At 31.7% G+C, this 18,984-nt stretch overlaps 4 protein-coding genes across 4 annotated transcripts; all 4 read right to left on the reverse strand.

Moving 5' to 3' along the window:
• Window positions 1-1,385: 1,385 nt before the first annotated feature.
• LOC130800366 (F-box protein At1g49990-like) lies at window positions 1,386-3,335 on the reverse strand. Its single transcript, XM_057663851.1, has 2 exons — window positions 2,020-3,335; window positions 1,386-1,800 (listed from the first exon to the last, which is right to left on the reverse strand). The coding sequence occupies exons 1-2, from the start codon at window positions 3,236-3,238 to the stop codon at window positions 1,502-1,504; spliced, it is 1,518 nt and encodes a 505-aa protein (XP_057519834.1). The 5' UTR covers window positions 3,239-3,335; the 3' UTR covers window positions 1,386-1,501.
• Window positions 3,336-4,869: 1,534 nt separating this feature from the next.
• On the reverse strand, window positions 4,870-6,927 carry LOC130800368 (F-box protein At1g49990-like). The gene is made up of 2 exons (XM_057663852.1): window positions 5,605-6,927; window positions 4,870-5,294 (listed from the first exon to the last, which is right to left on the reverse strand). Exons 1-2 carry the CDS (start codon window positions 6,755-6,757, stop codon window positions 5,032-5,034), a joined length of 1,416 nt encoding a protein of 471 aa, XP_057519835.1. The 5' UTR covers window positions 6,758-6,927; the 3' UTR covers window positions 4,870-5,031.
• Window positions 6,928-7,918: 991 nt separating this feature from the next.
• On the reverse strand, window positions 7,919-10,818 carry LOC130800369 (F-box protein At3g26010-like). Its single transcript, XM_057663853.1, has 2 exons — window positions 9,517-10,818; window positions 7,919-8,471 (listed from the first exon to the last, which is right to left on the reverse strand). The coding sequence occupies exons 1-2, from the start codon at window positions 10,652-10,654 to the stop codon at window positions 8,173-8,175; spliced, it is 1,437 nt and encodes a 478-aa protein (XP_057519836.1). The 5' UTR covers window positions 10,655-10,818; the 3' UTR covers window positions 7,919-8,172.
• Window positions 10,819-14,889: 4,071 nt separating this feature from the next.
• Window positions 14,890-18,363, reverse strand: LOC130800370 (uncharacterized). The gene is made up of 6 exons (XM_057663854.1): window positions 18,206-18,363; window positions 17,971-18,076; window positions 16,535-16,895; window positions 15,705-16,176; window positions 15,559-15,614; window positions 14,890-15,262 (listed from the first exon to the last, which is right to left on the reverse strand). The coding sequence occupies exons 1-6, from the start codon at window positions 18,258-18,260 to the stop codon at window positions 15,233-15,235; spliced, it is 1,080 nt and encodes a 359-aa protein (XP_057519837.1). The 5' UTR covers window positions 18,261-18,363; the 3' UTR covers window positions 14,890-15,232.
• Window positions 18,364-18,984: the final 621 nt, after the last annotated feature.

An 18,984-nucleotide genomic window follows, 5' to 3' on the forward strand; every position in this document is an offset into this window, starting at 1 on the left:
AGTCATTATTGTGTGAACCTCCTTAAATCTTTGTGTTCTTTTATCAAGTTTTACATTATCAAACATTTGTTAGTTCATTGATATTAGTATCGTTCATCAAAGTTCTTAACATCCTATCGATTTTGGAAAATATTTCACTACGAATTTTCCTGTTCTTATATAATCCACTCGTTTTTTTACCCCATAATTGTTACTTATTTTATATATGAAATACAAATTGGTTTTAATACCCCTGTAAAGGTGTAAATCATATTAAATAGTCGAATATAATCATAATATAATTTTCAAAGTGAAAATCACCGGTTATTACATTCCTCAACAAACCTCGTGGTTGGAAATAGAAATTAATTTGAAAGTAGTGACGAGAGAAATAAGGGGAAATTTAATGGTGACACTTTTTATCTTTAAGTGATTTTGGAGAAAAATTCAAGTTTTATGGGAATGATAAGTTACAAATTGGAAGGATTTTGAAATAAACTTATAAATTTTAGCGAAAATATTAATGGTACTTCTGAGTTTTAACACTTTATTAATATTACAACCGTAATATTTTTAAGTTTTTCCGTCTAAAATCGTCCAAAACCGTTAACTTTTATATATATATATATATATATATATATATATATATATATATATATATATATATATATTTAAATAAAATAAGTATCTTACAATAATATGTTATAGTTGAAATTTTAAGATAAAGATGCTTTAAAACTTTGGATTTTTAAATAATATTTCGAAGTTAAAAATTTTATAAATGAAACACCTGATGTTGGAATTCTAATAATCAATTTTTTCCTTTAGTGTATTTTAGTTTTTTCTTATTAGTGAGAAAATAAATGACTCAGATTTGGTAAAACAATAATCAATATTTAAATCATCAATATAGTGACCCATAAAACAATAAAATCCAACAATTGTAGAATAAAAATATCATCATCCTTAAATAAATTATGGATAATATTTACGTAATATATTTTTGTATCCTTTTTTTCAATACATTTCCTTTTTCACAGCTTTAAGTATGAGTCAAGTTTTAATTCTATTAATACGATGCATTAAAATTCTATACATCGAGACGAACCTAAAAGTATCTTATAAAAATATTATAGCTTTTACATTCATGAAAAACCAAATTTAAATTTCTTTTTCAGCCTTACATAAGAAATAGTCCTTTCAATTCACCTTAGGTGTCCCATTTACTTTTAGGACACTATATATCTATCACTCTTAAATTGCATTTTATTATTAATATATAAGTTAAAACATAGTCATATGGGATCTTATTTGATTCATTTTCAGGTAAAGATTATTAATATCAACTTTTTATAATTTTTAATTATACATAACTCGATATATTAAGAATTGAATAAGTGCATTGAATAGAGTGCATAAAGTAAATAAGACACTTAAGATAAAAAGGAGGGAGTATTGAACAAGGAGTTTTGGAGAGTACTATAGTAGAATTAAGCAACCTTATTAGCAATATAGTAGAGACTCAGCAGGACGAAGACAAATGTTGATTGTTGAGTCTACTTGACTTATAAGAGAGTATATCATTATTTATTACCTCTTGCTTCCGATATTCTTTGTAGAAATAACTATCAATCTCTAAGACCTTCAAAAAATCTTTGTTTGCTTCATGGCTTTTATGGAGTTTGTTATATGTTTTACCCCTCAACATATACACTTGCATGTTTTCTGTGTACTCAATGCTTTGTGTATAGAAATCTATTGCTTCTTCATATTTCCTTTCACTAAAATATTGATTACCATGTTCTTCCAAGAATCTTGCATCTGCAAAGTATCAAACCATTCAAATTCATGCATCATTTATAACAGAATTAACAATACTAGAGATAAAATTATAGTCACACTTATCGACGCAGTACCCCGCACAAGGTAGAATTTGCGGAGGAAATTGTAACGGACAGATCATACCCTTGCCCCTCTAAGGTGAGCACAAGGAGAAATGTGCGCACACTATATAGTGTATTTCAAAATTTGTTTACTTACGAATGTTTGGAGTAAAGAACGTCGGCCAACTCGGGAGCAAAACCGAAACAAAAAGCATGTTTATATGTGAAAGGATTGGAGAACTATTCTTGAGTTTTGCTGTTTTTAAATCCAGAGAAAACATGGTGTCTTCCATTCTAAAAATGGCAACAAGATCTTCAAAAGGATGGATTAAAACAGGCCTTACTTTCCCAAAATGGGGATATAGCTGCCTTAAATCCCAAGTATACAGACAGTTCCAATTTTCTTGTTCTAAATTATCCAACCTCCATAGACTTACAATTGAAAGCTTATTAACGTGTAAATACTGAATATGTCCACCACCATTGTCGATACGCCGTTCATCATCCAATCTTGTTTGTTCATTGAATCTGACATGTTCTAATGGAAGCCTGATTAAACGGCTTTTAATCACATATTCAGTACTGAATGGATCATCCCATATCATCAACCCAACACTTAAATCAAACCAAATCAATTTCCCATCAAACTCAAATTTTCCTCCACCTGACAATCCCCAAATATGATTTCCAAGCCTGTAGTTAGTCAATCTATATTCCCATTGCGCTGTTTCCGACGAAAAACAGATCAATGTAATAAATCTATCAGCGATAGTAAGTAGTAGATAATCCACAACCATAAACTTTTTAAAAACCCTATTATTTCTATCAATTTGGGTGATTAATCCAAGACAGAAATGATTGAGAATTAATACGGGAGGTTTTGGAAGTGCGACCCACTCATTATTTACAGCATTGATTACAAAGAAATGGTATTCAGATGCCCTGCGCCATTGCGACATGCTTGATATTTCTGAGCCAACAAGTAATAACCCATCACTAGAGTCTATCAGTGTGGGGTTATCCAAAAGGGGATACGGAGCCAACTTATGGAAATCAATAGTAAGTGTAGAAAGATTTAGGGGTTTTTGGAAGACTAACTCGATCGGAAATCGGGCATTTGACGATGTATTTAGGGTTCGTTCAAAAATGAACCATGATGGGATTGAATTCCGGGAAATGTAGGAAGGAATGAAGTTTGGTTCGGAGATGATTGAATTCCAGTTTCTGGAGACAGATTTGAAACGAATGACTGATTTTGGGTGTAAATAATTGATTATTTCTCGAAGAAGTACATCGGAAATAGTACTGTCAAGATTACCGCATGAGTTTTGTACTGTATTATCATCCGCCATTTCTGATTCTTGAGAGATTTTCATTAGAAAGAATCAAGAAGATCTGGAGAAGGATCAATTAGAAAAAGATTCAAGAAAAAGATGAAACTGAGTTTTACTCTTTTTTTTCATAATTTTATTAAGAGATAATATAGAGTAGCACAAATTCTATTACGAGATTATTTTTATTAAGGTGATGTAATACACTTATATTCTTAAAAATTGTCATTTATAATTTTACACAAATTTTTGTACGAGAAGGTCTAATCGAAAGATACATCTTATATGTAGTTTAAATAGCTAATTAAAGGGAAATTTTAGGATATAAAGTTCTTGTTTTAAGATTAATTATTTTACTGAATAACGTTCGACAATTTCAAAGTAATAAATTATAACCTTAAAGTTATCAGTTATAATTTTAAAGTACTTTATATGAGTATGTATTTGGTGAGTAGTAAGTAGATATGGGTATGAAAAGTTCTACTCATCTTGAATAGTGAGTAGCTGATGGGTATGGGGCGCTACCCGGCCTATACCCACTCGGCCAACCCCATATCCATTGCCTCATCTGATTGGCTCCCATGACCGCAAATGAGGGCACTAAACATTAATATTTTTATTTGATAAAGTTTCTAGGAAACATTGAGGATTGACTTTGGACCAAATGTTAAAAAAAATGTGTGCACACTAACCAACTGTGATCAAAATTTCTTTGAAGTTATGATTTTTTTTTCGTTTTTAAATTATTTTTATGTCGATTATGCTCTCAGAGTTTTGAATTCGCCACTTAATTATTGATATGTATGATAACAAGGCTTCTATTAATGTTAGTTGTTTTATAGGTGCTATAAACTAGATACTCTTGTCCCTTTATAAAGAGAATCAATGAATTTTTTGGAGGCAAAAATATTGTCTTTTTGGCTTCTGTTATGGTGCTGGTATGATTTTTTTGCTTTGTTTTGTTGTGGCACTATTTCTGAAATATTTTTGGCTTCTGTTTTGTTGTGATGCCAGTATGGGTATTTTGAAATATGTTGGTGGAAACTGCTCTTGCTTTTGCTGTTCTGGTATTTGAAAATGTTGGGAAATTATTTTAAATGGAAATTTAGGATGGATTAATTAGTTTTATGGCTTAATTTCAAATCAAAATTGTTGTTTGGTTGTAGCTAATTAATAAGATTTATAGCTAAAAGCATATTCTCTTTGTTCTTTTAATCTGACGTCAATAAAAGATTTAGTATTTGTATGTATATGTGGCGAGAAGATTTTTATTGTCGGTAACCATCCAAAAAACTTTGAAGAAATGAAAAATTAATTTAGTTTATTTTTTTGAATGTCAATTTCCTTATTTGTAATTGTTGAAACATAATTCTAGTTCATTAATTAAAAATTAGAGTGTAATATTATAATTTGAATGAAATGGAAAACTAATACTTTAATTTTCCCTCCAAATTTGAATGAAATGAAAAAAGAGTACTTTAATTAGAAAGAAGAGGGAGTACAATTTAAAAAGAATAAGAGGAAGTATGATTTAAATTTCAATATCTATAAATTCGTTGGAAAATAATCATAAAAAGTGAATATTAAAATTCTAAACATTGAGACGAATATAACAATATATTTAGCTTTTATATTATTCATGACAAATTAAATTTAAATTTCTTTTTCAACCGTATATATACGTTTTAAACGTAACCTTCGATATGAAATTTCAAGAGTACTCTGGTAGAATTAAGAAAACTTATTACTCATAAAAGCAACAATGCAAGCATGTGAAGTGGAAACTAGCTACATTTTTTAATAACAAACAACTAACATTTACACCAAATAGTACAAATTCAAAGGGACAAATGTTGATTGTTGAGTCTTTCTACCTCTTCAGTCCGATATGTTTGGTAAATATAACTATCAATCTCTATGGCCTTCAAAAAATCTTCCTTTGCTTCATGGCTTTTATGGAGTTTATTATATGTTTTACCCCTCAACATGTACACTTGCACATTTTCTGTGAATTCAATGCTTCGTGTATAGAAATATATTGCTTCATCATATTTGCTTTCTCCAAAACATTGATTACCATGTTCTTTCAAGAATCTTGCATCTGCAAAGTGTCAAACCATCCAAATTTATGAGAGGTGGAGCAAAAGTTTACAATTTCTATAAAAATTCTCTACAATTTTAAAAATTATGATTTTTTTAACAACTTCATATATTTAGACACTTAACATATACCGAGTAATTTAATATTGAGGTCCCTAATTTTTCAGCGCCTATGCAGTCGTACATATTGAACATTGTTAGAAACTCCCATGAAATTCCGACCCCTAAAAACCTAAAGCCGACTGTCTAGCCAGAGTCATCAACCCAATATTTCGGACAACACATAATGGATTAAAAATTCGTTTACTTACGCATGATCGGAGTAAAGAACCTGGGCCAACTCGGGAGCACAACTGGAACAAAATGCATGCTTATATGTGAAAGGATCGTTGCAATACTCTTTAATTTTGCTGTTCTCAACTCCAGAGAAATCAAGGTGTTACCTCTTCTAAAAATGGCGACTTCATATTTAAAAGGATGGAATAAAACAGGCATTACTTTCCCAAAATAGGGATATACCAGGCTCAAATCCCAAGAATACAGATAGTTCCAATTTTCTTCTTCTAAATTATGCAACCTCCATAGACTCACAATGGAATCTTCACTAATCCGTAAATAATGAATAAGTCCACCACCATTGTTTATAAGCCGTTCATCATCTTTTCTATGCTCATTGGATCTGACATGTTGTAATGGAAGCCTGATTAAACGGCATTCAACAATTTTTTCAGTACTAAATGGATCATCCCATATTATCAACCCAACATTTAAATCATACCAAATCAATTTCCCGTTAAATTCGAAATTTCCTCTACCTGACAATCCCCAAATATGATCTCCAAGCATGTAATTAGTCAATTTCATTTCCCATTTCGCTGTTTCCGACGAAAAACACAACAATATAGCCCGATTAGCCGTAATACTTGGTAGATATGCCACAACGTTAAATTCTCTGAAAACCATATTATTTCTGTCGATTTGGGTGATTAACCCAAGATTTGAATGATCGAAAACAAATCCGGGTTTTGGAAGTGCGACCCACTCTTTAGTTATAGCATTGATTACAAAGAAATTGTATCCAGATAGTGCCCATTGCGACATGTCTGATATTTTTGGGCCAACGAGTAATAACTCACCACTAGAGGCTACCAATACGGGGTGACCCAAAAAGGGATAAGGATCGAACCCATGGAAATCAATAGAAAGTGTTGAAAGATTTGGGGGTCTTTTGAAGATAAACTCGATCGGAAACCGGCCATTTGACGATAAATTTAGTGTTCGTTCAAAAACGAACCATGATGGGTGTGGATTCCGAGTAATGTAGGAACGAATAAAGTCTGGTTCGGAGATGATTGAATTCCAGTAAGTTGAGACAGATTTGAAACGAATGACTGATTTTGCTGGTAAATAGTAGATTATTTCTCTTAGAAGTATATTGGATACTGTGTTATTATCATCCGCCATTTTTAATTCTTGAGAGATATTCAGTAGAAAGAATCAAGAAGTGGAGAATTAAGGATCAACAAGAAATGTAGGAAGGATTGATTGTACAGAATCAAGATTAAAAAGTAAAAGAGAATCTTGTAAATCTCTTACAGAGAGATGAAAGGGGGAAATATTGTGAGAGATATTAATTTCTTCTTGAATTTTGTACTATTATATCTGAAAATATCAACGGAATAATTCAGTTTATTAATCATTTATTCTACTAAAATATTGTACAGAAGTGAGTATTAGCAAAAGAAGAAAAGAAAAGAAAGGAAAATTACATTACTTGGTTTTCTTATTTTTAGCTCTAATAAGCAAACGAATTAATTAAAATGCTCGGTTTAGCTTTCTGTTGGATTTATTTCAATTTTTTTCGGTATTTTCAAACTGGGACGAAGTCAGAACTTGAAATTAGGGGGTCTAATAGTCAATATACGAATAAACTATTTATTATATAATTAAAAATAGTTAAATTATGAAAATATTAATATCATATAGACTGAAATGAACTTAAATCGTAGTAAAAATTATATTAAATAAATAGAGTTGAAGCTTTCCTAATATTATAACTTTGAAAAACACACAATTTTTTTTACTATATTATTCTCCTAATAAGTCTCTAAAAAATACTATTAAAATTAAGATAGCAAAAAAAATAAATATACACAATAAAAGGGATATATGTAAAATAATGAAAAATACTCTAAAGAGTAATGACACTATGATAAAAATTTATCAGTTTATTGAAAAAGAATAGTTTAGATTAGGATTTAATCTCTTAACTTTATGTTATAAAATTGTTACTCAATCCATAGAGCCATAGTAATTTTTGTTAAGTTTTCACACTCTTTAAATTATATATCATAAATTAGTAAGAGGGGTCAAAACTAAAAATATAAAGAATTACATTTTCGACAAAGAGAGCCGGGAGGTCTCCCCTGTTTTCAAGTATTTTGCTTTAATAAGCAAATATATTTACTATTTAGCTTTAATAAGAAAAGAGAAATGAACTTTTTTTTTTTCAGTATTATCTTATTTTGGATTGATATAATATTTGATGATCATGTAAGTCTAAAAAGAAGAGTTACATTTTTGAATCAAAAACAACTTCTTTAAAAAATGTAAAGATTTAGGTATCATTTTGTTTCTACATTTTAACAATTACTTTTTATTTTTCTTCCTTCCTTTCAAAAAAAAATAAAAAATTACTCTCTATATATGTATATCGATTAAAGTTGCACATCAAATCTGAAAGCGCTAATGGAATACCCTTGACTAGGCATGTGCAATGGCCGGATAAGGGCCGGATCAAGTGCTAGTAGAATTGGGCCGGGCCGGGCCATACAAAATAGGAAATGGGCTTTAAATGGAATATCCTTGACTAATCTGCTTCAACGAGCACTTGTCCTGTTGTTGTGTTGCCTTACTAGTTCTTTTATTAAGTTTCGGCAGCTAAGCTTCAACAAATTCAAGGAACTACTCAAATCTTCAAGATAACCTTCATTATTACACAGTTGTTTTTTGGCAGATGCTCGGGCCTGATATGCTTTAATAAATTCGTGAAGTAGCCCCTCACAATTACAAGTTGCGGCGTATTGTAAGTCAATGCAATTCGTGTAGAAATCTAAGGCTATATCAAATTTACGTTTCATCAAACTATCATGACCATGTTTATTCAGCAAACTGGCATCTGCACGTTGAAGAAAGCCTAATTTACTTCAATATCATCAACAAGTCAATTAGGATACAATAACTAATTAATTAATACACCTTCCGTTTCGATACAAAGTTATCAATCAATCTTAGGATTTTTGTTAATATTATCGTGTTGGATAAATGGCTTTTTAGCCAATTTATTAATTCTCCTTCCATTTCGATTCAAAGTCATCGATCTATCTTAATTATGGGTGACTTAGCCAAAAAAAATTATAATATTAGGTAAAATGATTTTTTAGTCAACTGATATATTTGGCTAATTAACCCACTTTTCCTTTAATAAAACTATTAATATCTTGAGCTAGTTTGAAAACAAATAAAAAATTTGCTGGTAAAATAAGCCAATTAAAAAAGACTATAATTAACAATCATTCATGAAAAGTTTATTCTTAAATCTATATTATGTTAAGATATAACCAAATAGATTTTTGTTAATTGGATTCATTTAATTTAAAGTTATTGATACTTTGTAAACTTACAGTCCGTTTGGTAGTCGGAAAATCTTTTAGCAATTTAGTAGTTATGCTTAACCTCTTTAAATCACCTTATTTTCCTCGTGAAATTCATCACAATACGTTATAATTTAAAAAAGTGTATGATATCAGGTGGTAATAAAAATTGGTAAAAAAAAAGCTTTATTATAACCAAAGTTCAATTACCATTAGAATAACACAATGTTACGATATATGTCATCAAAAAGTTAAATTAAATATTATTTTATTACTATAACCAAACCAGTGTTTAGTATTAAATAGTTATGCTTGATCACTTTAAATTATCTCATTTTATTCATAAAATTTATTACAATACATTATCATTTAAAAATATATATGGTATAGATAATAACAAAAATTTGTAAAAAAAAAAAGCTTTATTATAATCAAAGTTCGATTACCAGTTTACCACAACAATAACACGTCATCAAAAAGCTACATTATACAAATTATTTTTATTATCAGCTTTTTTTCAACAACCAAACCAATGGTTAGTATTAAAAAAGAGATGGAATATTCACTTACAGAAACATGGAGGAAACGAAATTGGCCAACTCGGGAGCTGAACCGGAAGGATTTTCTCTTCATTAGTAAGGATATTATCGATTCTAGAAGTAATATCATCCACATATGGAGTTTTTACGTCCAGATGAAAAATACAGTCTCCCAAATTAATGAAGACAAAATCAGCATTACAAGGGTGGATTAAAATAGGTTTTGGGAAACTACAAGGAAAACGCACCATACACGTTAATATTTTAATCCATTTTTCATTTTCATTCAATCTCCACATATTAAACTCACCAAGACTTTCTTTCTTACTAATTTCACCAAATTGAATATAACCACCGCCGCCATCGATAATCCGCTCACTACCTTCAACAAATTCAGTCAATGGAAGATCTATAAACCGGCATACTACTTCATCTTCTTCTGTAAAAGGATCATCCCAAATCATCAACCCAACTCTTAAATCAAACCAAACTAATTTCCCATTAAACTCAAATACTCCTACACCTCCAATAATCATCCAATTCTGATTTATACATTTGGCAGATTTCGCCTCCCAATTTGTGGTTTCCGATGAAAAACAGATTAAAGAAGCAAATTGAGTCTCGATTCTTGGTTGATAATCTACAACCCTGAATTTTTCTAAAACCCCATTGTTTTTGTTGATCTGGGTGATTAATCCAAGACCCGTCCGACCAATATGATTATGTGGAGGTTCTGTAAGTTGGATCGTCTCATTAGTTATAAGATTAATCAAAAAAAAATTCGGATTAGATTGTTTTATATTCCAGGTGATGGCAATGAGTAATAAGCCATTACTAGAGGCTAACAATTTTGGGTAAATTTGTTTATCAAATGGTTTATAAATAATCTTCAATTCCAGTTCTTGGAAGTTTAATTCGGGTGGAAAATTCATAAAACGGGGATATGCGGGTTGCATTTGTTCGACAATGAACCACGATGAGGAAGGATTGCTTGAAATGTAGGAAGAATAGAAAGATGGGTCTGAGATGATTGAATTCCAGGGTTTCGAGACAGTTTTGAAACGAAAGATTGATTTTGCGGGTAAACGGATTAGGATTTGACGTACCATATTGTCGGGTAAACGGGTTCGGAGACGGCCTGGGACTGATTCTGCAACTTGATCTGACATTTTTGATGTTTTAGGAGAACGAAGATGAAGAAGAACGTAGAGAAGCAAGATTACAAAATAATAAGAGAATTTTTGTAAATCTCATATAGAGAGATAAAAGGGGGGAAGTTATTAGAGAAATTTATTTCTTCTTTTACTATGTACTTTCTTCTATTCTCTTTTTTTACTTGCATTGAAACCCAATTTAGCAATTTCATCATTTTATGGTATGATATAGATCTTATTTTATTCGGCTTCTCACGTATTTTCATAATGTTAAATTTCTGTTTTTAATTGTGTATAACTCTAGACAAAAACAATTTGATAAATTCAGTTATTTGTACAATATATTAGTGAAAACACCATATACCTTAAAAAGTATGAGAGTTTTTTATATCATACAATGCAAACTTAGATGGTATCATTCTCTCCATATATTTTTGACTGAATATCATTAATTCAATCTTTTCTATACTAACAGATAGGGATGCAAACGGGGTGGGGATTGGAATTCCCATCCCCCATCCCCATCCCCATCCCCATCCCCATCCCCTAATGTAATATCCATCTCCATTCCCATCCCCGCGGGGGTATAATTTTTTTCCTCGTCCCCTCCCCGATAGGTTTGTACCTAAAATTATCCCCGCCCCACCATCCATCTGGGCATCCATCCATGTCTAATACCCATTTTTACCGCCCCACCACCCGTCAAATCCCTGCTTAATACCCATCTGTGCCACATATTTATATTCAATAATTTGGGCCTTAAAACCCATAATACATATCCAAACTCTAAAGTCTCAAACAAACACACATTCAAAGTCTCAAACAATTACATATCCAAAGTCTCAAACAAACACATATCCAAAGTCTCAAACAAATATCCAAAGTCTCAAAATTTGTACATATCTTGAGGCGGGTATCACCTAAAACCCATTCCTATCCCCGCGGTAAGTATGAATTTTATACCCGTACCCGCCCCATGACCCATCAAATCGAGACCCATCCCTGCACCGATGGGGCGGGGATGGGGCGGGTCTCCTATTAGACCCGCCCCCCCTGCATCCCTACTTATTCCTCATAAAGTATCAAGTGCGTAGTAGAAAATAGTTTTTTGAAACAAGAATAGCCGACGATTACATGTAACCTAGTTAAGTTCGAAATGGAAACTATATAATAGCACTAATCGAACAATTAACTAATACTAGTATATTGTTACAATGAAAACACTAATTTTTTTATTGAGACTGTTTTACTGTGAGATGGCCTCAATTAGATCAGTCTAAATCTTTAAAAAAAGTGTTGCTTTGTTCAACTCAAATTCCATTTTTTTATTAATGTTTTTTTCTAATAAGTTGCTTGTATGGGCTCGTCTTACGGTGAGACAGTCTCATACAAGAGTTGCTGAAAAAATAAAACTAATTTGTGTGTCATTTGAGCTTGTCATGCCCAAAAATAAAACTAATTTTAAGAGTTAAAATTAGCATTTTAAGTGGCGGAATGAGTGTTTTAACGGTTGAAGTCGATAGCTAAAAAATTAAATTAAGCATCTAATGAAAGAAGATTGAGGATTGGGGTAGGGGGTTTAAATGTAAAATTTGGCTTTTTAAATCTTGCATGAAATGAGTGTTTTCAAGTCTTGAATTCAAAACATATAAAAATTTTTTGGTCGCATTGGTGAGGCGGCCACAAACAAGTTTTTGGGAAAACTAATATACGAAGGTAAATGGATTGGATTCATTAACACAAAACATACAAATTCATATTTAGGAATAAAAACACATGTATAAAAAATTAAAATAGTACCTTCTCAAAGGCAAAAAAAACAAAATATTGGGGGTGTTTGACAAATTAGCTTATTAAACAATTTTAGTTTATTTTGATATAAATAGAAGGTTGGATGGTCAAACCACCTAATGCTAGTATTTGGTGAATTAGTTGATTGAAACAGCTTATTGATACGATTAAGCTGTTTTTGAATAAGCTACTTATAATAGCGGATTCAAAATCAATTGATCAAACCACTTAATAAAATCAACTACTATAATCAACCATTTTCCAAACACCCTCATTATCCTCCAACTAAAAATAAGAAATTAATTATAAATATTTTTTTAAAACAGAAATTAATTATAAAGTAAATAATCATTAATCAACACTTTGAGTATACAAGTCATTATCATTCTTCAAATGCCTCGGCAATCCCAGACAATAATTCAGAAAACCAACCACCTTCTTCATCTTCTTCCACTTCCACTTCTTCTTCCTCTTCTTCCTCCTCAACCGCTTGTTCTTCCTGATTACCACTTCCAAATTTATAACCATGTTTATTTTTATTCTTTTGTTTATGTTTCTTAATCTTCTCCATCATGGCATGAGCCAATGACATATACTCTCTATGATCATGATCATTAACTTCACCATCTTTCTTATTCTTATCCTTTTTGTTCAAAAACCCATGAGCCTTTTTCAGAAACTCAAGATGGCGGGTTTCAATACCATTATTACCGCCACCTTCGCCACCACTTGCGGTGGCGGATGGTGGTGGTGCGTCCGAATGCGAAGCCTGATACTTATTGATGTATCCTTCAGCTTTTGCAAGGAACCTCTTGTACCTTCTTTCTCTGCTTTTCGAGTCTACTAAGGTCGTCGCCATTTCAATTTGCACGGTCGTGCTAAGATCTTTTTGTGGAATTTTCTTAGGGGGGAAAAGAAATAATTTGATAAGAGTGAAAATGGAATGAGTAATAAGTCGTTGAGATGGGAGTTTATATAGATCATAGATGAGTTATTTATTAGGTGGTGGCAATTGGTCATGTGAGTATTTCATTGTTTTATTTGCGTAGACACGCCTATGAGTTTAGTTGACATCACTTAATTAAATTCAAAATAAAAATAAATATTAAATATAACTATATCCTAAATGAGTTGATTATTGTATTGTCTTTCATATATGTGACCAGGGTCGAAAATCCAATAGAGACGTTTTACTTAAATTGATAATGCTCGTTTTTAACTCTGGATACGCCACTTTTCGGACTCACAGACTTATATGTAATAAGTGTTGACTTACCTAGAACTCATGATCAATTTTATTGTTTCTCAAAATCATATGATTATTAAATGGATTATTGTCAACCATTTTCTACTAAGTCCACGGCCCAATCTTTATCAACTCTAGCTATCAACCAAGCAAGAAAAATATAGATGAACGATAGAATTGGTCAATAAATCAATACTCGATTGAATAGTCGCCCAACACGGTATCATGGATAATTATTTGTTAATTCGTTTACTTGTGTTTAAACATTTATATACACATCATTTTACATTCAACAAATTTATTTGCTTGGTCACGTATATTAACTAAAAAATATCCACCTAATCATGTATTAGTTGGTTTTTTTTTAATCAAAAGAATACTTTTTCAGAATCAAATTTTTAATACTCCACAAAAAGGTTAAAAGCATAAAAGAAATCATATTAAATTGAGTTTTAGGTAGTATTGTGAATAGGGGACCCCTACACAGTCTAATTAGGTTTAGTTTGACACTAAAATAAAACCAAATTAAAAATTTTGATTTGAAATTTTTTTTATTAGATTGAACTGTTTAAATCATTAAATCAGAAAACGGCCTGGTTTACGATTTAGATTTTTTCTAAATTAATATATTTATGCAATTATTTCGCACCTATAATCACCAAATATCAAGGTATCGACCTATTTTTTTAAAAAAAATTATGATTTTTAGTAATTGTACGGATTATAATTTGGTCTGGTCTAAATAATAAAAAAAAACCGAAATCAGATCGAAAATCATAATTATTTTTTAAAAAAACCGAACTAAATTGTTTAGACCAAAGATTAGATTAAATACCAAAATTACAATTCAATTCAATTTGATTCATAGCCATTTTAAAAATTCGAGGACCTTATGCAAAATTTTTATTTTCCGTCTTATTTATATTAAATGTATTTATTTTATTAATATACTTAACATATATTTTTTTTTCTAATTAACTTTTTCATATACAAGAGACAAAGAAGGCCCTATGCAATCAATTACCTTGCATACCCTTAAACACTCCTAATTTGATTTGCAATTTGGGCTAAATTTTGTTTATCCAAAAGTGGTTATAGGTTATATTTGACTATTTTTATGCGAATCAGTTTAAAAAATTAGATCCCTTCATCTAAATCTTTGGTTTTGAATTAGCCTTACTAAAATGATTTATATATTTGAGTTTGAGTTAATGTTGGATTGAACAAGTTTCTAACTACTAGAATGGTACACTTCTTTTTCTTTCATCACGTAATAAATTGATAACGGAATACGTACATAATCCTAATATTAACAAAGCAGTATAGCACTGTATATATAATAGATACCAACACAATATTCCAAATACTCAAGCCCACTTGTAGACAAAATATAAAAAATTTGTTGCAGGACAAACTGATTGTTTAAACCTTTCTTTCTACACACAGGAAAGCCCTCCACTAAAACCTTTGAAGACAACCTCTACTAGTACTAATAGAATCAAAGACAGCATTTTTAGGAGACCATTTTGTGCTTCATACCCCCTAACATTCTTGTGTCACATCACCTCTGCCATAAGCGGAGCATCCTGCATAAAGAGCCAAATGTATTCAGAAAAACAAGGCTTGTTTTCCATGCTTTACAGAAATTATGATCCACAATAAAATAGGAGTAAACTTTCAATGAGATTGAGCTCGAAAATTGGCTTAGGTTGAGTTGAGCTCGGATTAAATAATGGTGAAATTGAGCGCAAAGGTAGCTTAGTTCGATTGGCTCTTCATCATCACCACTTAGAGCAGGCAAGAACAACCTTACGTATTGTTTGCCTTACTAATATAACTAGATTTGAGTAAAAAATAAAAAACGGAGAGAAATTAATGTTACCATGTTTTCTTTGTTTCCCTCGAGTGGTTCCTCGATGTCCACTTGTTTGGCTGTGACTGCAGGCGTAGGCAAACAAAATATAAACTGGAATGTTAGCTTCCACAGGTAGTATTCGAGTTTATATAAAATGCCAGTATGCAAAGTACCTTCTTCCGAAACTGTTTTTTGATCCTGCTTGTTGATCTTATCCACATTATTTGGAGTTTGTTTGGCTGGATTTTGTACTTTCTTCTTTATATTGTTGCCTCCACTTTCTGTGATTAATTTTGGCTTAATAGGTTCGCGGCTAAAAGATGCTCGACTCTTGGTCACTGGTGTGATCCTCTGCACATTTTCCTTCTTACTAGAAGCCTTTGCTGCAGAAGCTACAGTGAGAGCGTTCAGAGATTTCAGTTTGGGCATTTTGGTTGCAGCTATAGAAGAGGTGCTTTGAACATCGTCACTGGAGAGAGCAGTCGCATCTTCAGACACTTGAGAGCAGATAATAGACTCTTGCACTTGTTCCAGGGTCTCGGGAATTTCATAGCTCTCAAATAAGCTTTTAATAGAGTCTCCAAGTTCAGCAAGGTCGTGCCTCTGCACATAGAATTTCAGCTCCTCGCGCAGTCGCTGCAGAGGCTGAACAGGAACATAAAAGATCAGAAAAAAGTTACCATAAGGAAACAGATTACAGACTGAGTCAAATTGTGGTATATTGATAAGGAAACAGATAAACAATTAGATTATCAGAGATACTAGGCTTAAACAGAATGTGGCAGTATCCAATAGACTGAAAATGGTATGCTGCTGTACCAGAATCAGTGATCAATTCAGAAAACCACCTTCTATTTCGGTTTTCAAAAACCCACCTTAAAACATAACAATTTTCCTAAAAACAGTACCACTTATAGACAATAATTGTAAAATTTCAATGTTAATTAAACAGCATTTCCCATACAACAATGAGCAAAGCATAATCAAACAGCTAGAGAAATACCTCACATCCTGCCTCTAGAGCTAGTTTGAAGAAACCAAATGAAATAGAATGTTTGGCGGCAGACTCGGAGAGCTTAATTTGTGATAGCCAATATGATGCTGATGACAGAATGTTGAATTTCCTACGTACAGATGACTTCGACACATCAGATAATGGAGTCTCACATCTTTCCTGTCTATTAGCCATTCTCCTAGACTTGGCTTCTGAAATTGGAGTAATGTTGGTGGCAGATTTGTGCCTAGGGCTCACACTCGACTTTGCAGGAATTGACAGCCTTCTAGGGGGCTTGGTAGTTTTCTGCTTGTCCTTTGCAGAGAGCTCAAGAACACTGACGCTTTTACTCATACTGGAAGTCCTCCCTCTGAAGAAGACATGTGGGTAAACCCAATGAGAGAAATATTGAGGCACAACAAAGACATACAAACGATTATTTTTAACTGAAGTCCCAACATCATCGCATTAATACAACACACATTTGCTTTTAAAAATGCAATTGAAGTTCAAATTACAAGCAAAATCTTCATGATGTTCTTATCAAACTTAAAGTCTCATCAGCATTATATAAAGGTAAAACTTAAACTATCCCTTGATGCTGAAAGACTGTTAGAACACCAAATTATAACAAGTATCGAGCAGGATTTAATTAGCATTTACTCTACTGTATGTCAAGATATCAATGGGATTCTTAACTTTAGCTACTTCATGTTTTATAGACTGTCATTTGCCATGTTGCTTTGAGACATTCAGACATGTGTAAGACACTTGGATACTTCAATTTGATTTAAAATCTTGGGATTTTTTCATAAAATAGTCCAGCTTTAGTATTTTTCAACCAAGTTGCACGTAACAACAATTTTTCACATAATTTAGAAGAGATAAAACCATTTGACTATTTCCTAAAGATTAACCGGACATTACATGAAATTCTGATAAATGACAGCCAAATTGACAGCCATTACACAACTAAACTAATTTGAAGAATAATTGACTAATTCTCCTCGAATAACTCCATCTATAACACTTTACAAGTCATAACTCTAAATTTAAAAGGAAAGAAAATAACACTTTCAACGTGACATCCAAATCCAGAAGAGTTTGACAGCACAACAATCAAACTATCATCCAACATATCACAAAGAATTAAATACAAAAATTTGATCAGTTGAATCCAAATGATCAAAACCATGTCAAATTCAATAATGGTGGAGCAGAAACAAGTAATTAAACTCAAACATAAACTAAATTTTTTGAAATGAAAGGCAAACACTAAAAATTGATGCCACTTAATTTAGAGGGCTTTATGTGGTCAGACACTTGATGCCAACTTCTAGACTTGAAAATCGAAAATGGCATATCAAAGAGAAATAGAGAAACACATTACGAATGAAACATCATAATTCAAGTAAGAAATAGACAGAAACAGAAAGAATTAACACCTTTTGGAAGCAGCAGAGGAAGAATTATTAGGAATTTCAGGAGATTTGTTAGTTTGATCCTTCACTTTAGAAGCAGAACGCAACGGATACCTAAGTTTCGATTTTCCTTTTCACAAAATTCAAAAATTAAATCAAACCATAATCAGTTACATAATCCATAAAAAAATGCAAAAATGAAAAATTGGATAAATCAGAACCCTGGAAAATGAATGACAAGAAACAAAAAGAATTTTACCAGCAATTACAGATGTAGAAGAAGAAGATGGTTGATTCTTCAAAGGTTCCTCCATCGTTGGTTATGGCAGTTTTAAAGAGAGAAGTGTCGTAGAGAGAGAATGGAAAGGAGAGAAAATTGAAGGTTAAGATAGATGATCAAGGAGAGAAACCACCAGACTTTTATTATCTGAGTTAGGGGTGTCAAACAGGTCGGGTTGGGTCGTTTTCAGGTTCGGGTCATATATAAATGGGTCACTAGACCCTTGACCTGAACCTGACCCATTTAATTAAATGGGTCAAAAATTGAAACCCCGACCTGATCTGTTTCAGGTCGGGTCAACCTGAAAATGACCCATTTAACCTGCTTTTTTTTTTCAGGTCATTCAACCCATATATTTCAGGTCATTTGATCCATTTGACCCATTTGACCCATATATTATATTCACATTTCATAATAATTCACAGATGTAAACAGTAAATAACTTAGCAATACTCAGAATACAATCATACATTGAATATCAGTATACACAGAAGTCAGAAATAACAGAACAAACACCAAACACAAAATGAATACACAGAACACCAAGAACAAACACAAAATTGATTGAATATCAGTATACTCAGAATACAAAGAACAAACACAAAAACTAAAACTCGAACCCAGAAATGGATACTGTAAAACGAAAGTAAATACCAAAGAGGCGAAGATACTGTAAACCAAAATAACTGTAAAACGAAAATTATCAAAAAAAAAAAAGTAAACCAAAATAACTGTAAACCAAAATGAACTAACCCAGT

The sequence above is a fragment of the Amaranthus tricolor genome, chromosome 14 (assembly GCF_026212465.1).
Source record: "Amaranthus tricolor cultivar Red isolate AtriRed21 chromosome 14, ASM2621246v1, whole genome shotgun sequence".
Taxonomy (NCBI): domain Eukaryota; kingdom Viridiplantae; phylum Streptophyta; class Magnoliopsida; order Caryophyllales; family Amaranthaceae; genus Amaranthus; species Amaranthus tricolor.

What these genes read in the sequence shown, in the direction of transcription:
- LOC130800366 (XM_057663851.1), bottom strand. Translation starts at nt 3,238, where the DNA reads ATGAAAATCTCTCAAGAATCAGAAATGGCGGATGATAATACAGTACAA. An exon ending in GTTCTTTACTCCAAACATTC is followed by an intron (nt 1,801 to 2,019) that starts GTAAGTAAACAA and finishes GATACTTTGCAG; the next exon opens with ATGCAAGATTCTTGGAAGAA.
- LOC130800368 (XM_057663852.1), bottom strand. Translation starts at nt 6,757, where the DNA reads ATGGCGGATGATAATAACACAGTATCCAATATACTTCTAAGAGAAATA. An exon ending in GTTCTTTACTCCGATCATGC is followed by an intron (nt 5,295 to 5,604) that starts GTAAGTAAACGA and finishes GACACTTTGCAG; the next exon opens with ATGCAAGATTCTTGAAAGAA.
- LOC130800369 (XM_057663853.1), bottom strand. Translation starts at nt 10,654, where the DNA reads ATGTCAGATCAAGTTGCAGAATCAGTCCCAGGCCGTCTCCGAACCCGT. An exon ending in TTCGTTTCCTCCATGTTTCT is followed by an intron (nt 8,472 to 9,516) that starts GTAAGTGAATAT and finishes TTCAACGTGCAG; the next exon opens with ATGCCAGTTTGCTGAATAAA.
- LOC130800370 (XM_057663854.1), bottom strand. Translation starts at nt 18,260, where the DNA reads ATGGAGGAACCTTTGAAGAATCAACCATCTTCTTCTTCTACATCTGTA. An exon ending in TCCTCTGCTGCTTCCAAAAG is followed by an intron (nt 16,896 to 17,970) that starts GTGTTAATTCTT and finishes TGTCTTCTTCAG; the next exon opens with AGGGAGGACTTCCAGTATGA. An exon ending in AGGGAAACAAAGAAAACATG is followed by an intron (nt 15,263 to 15,558) that starts GTAACATTAATT and finishes CTCTTTATGCAG; the next exon opens with GATGCTCCGCTTATGGCAGA.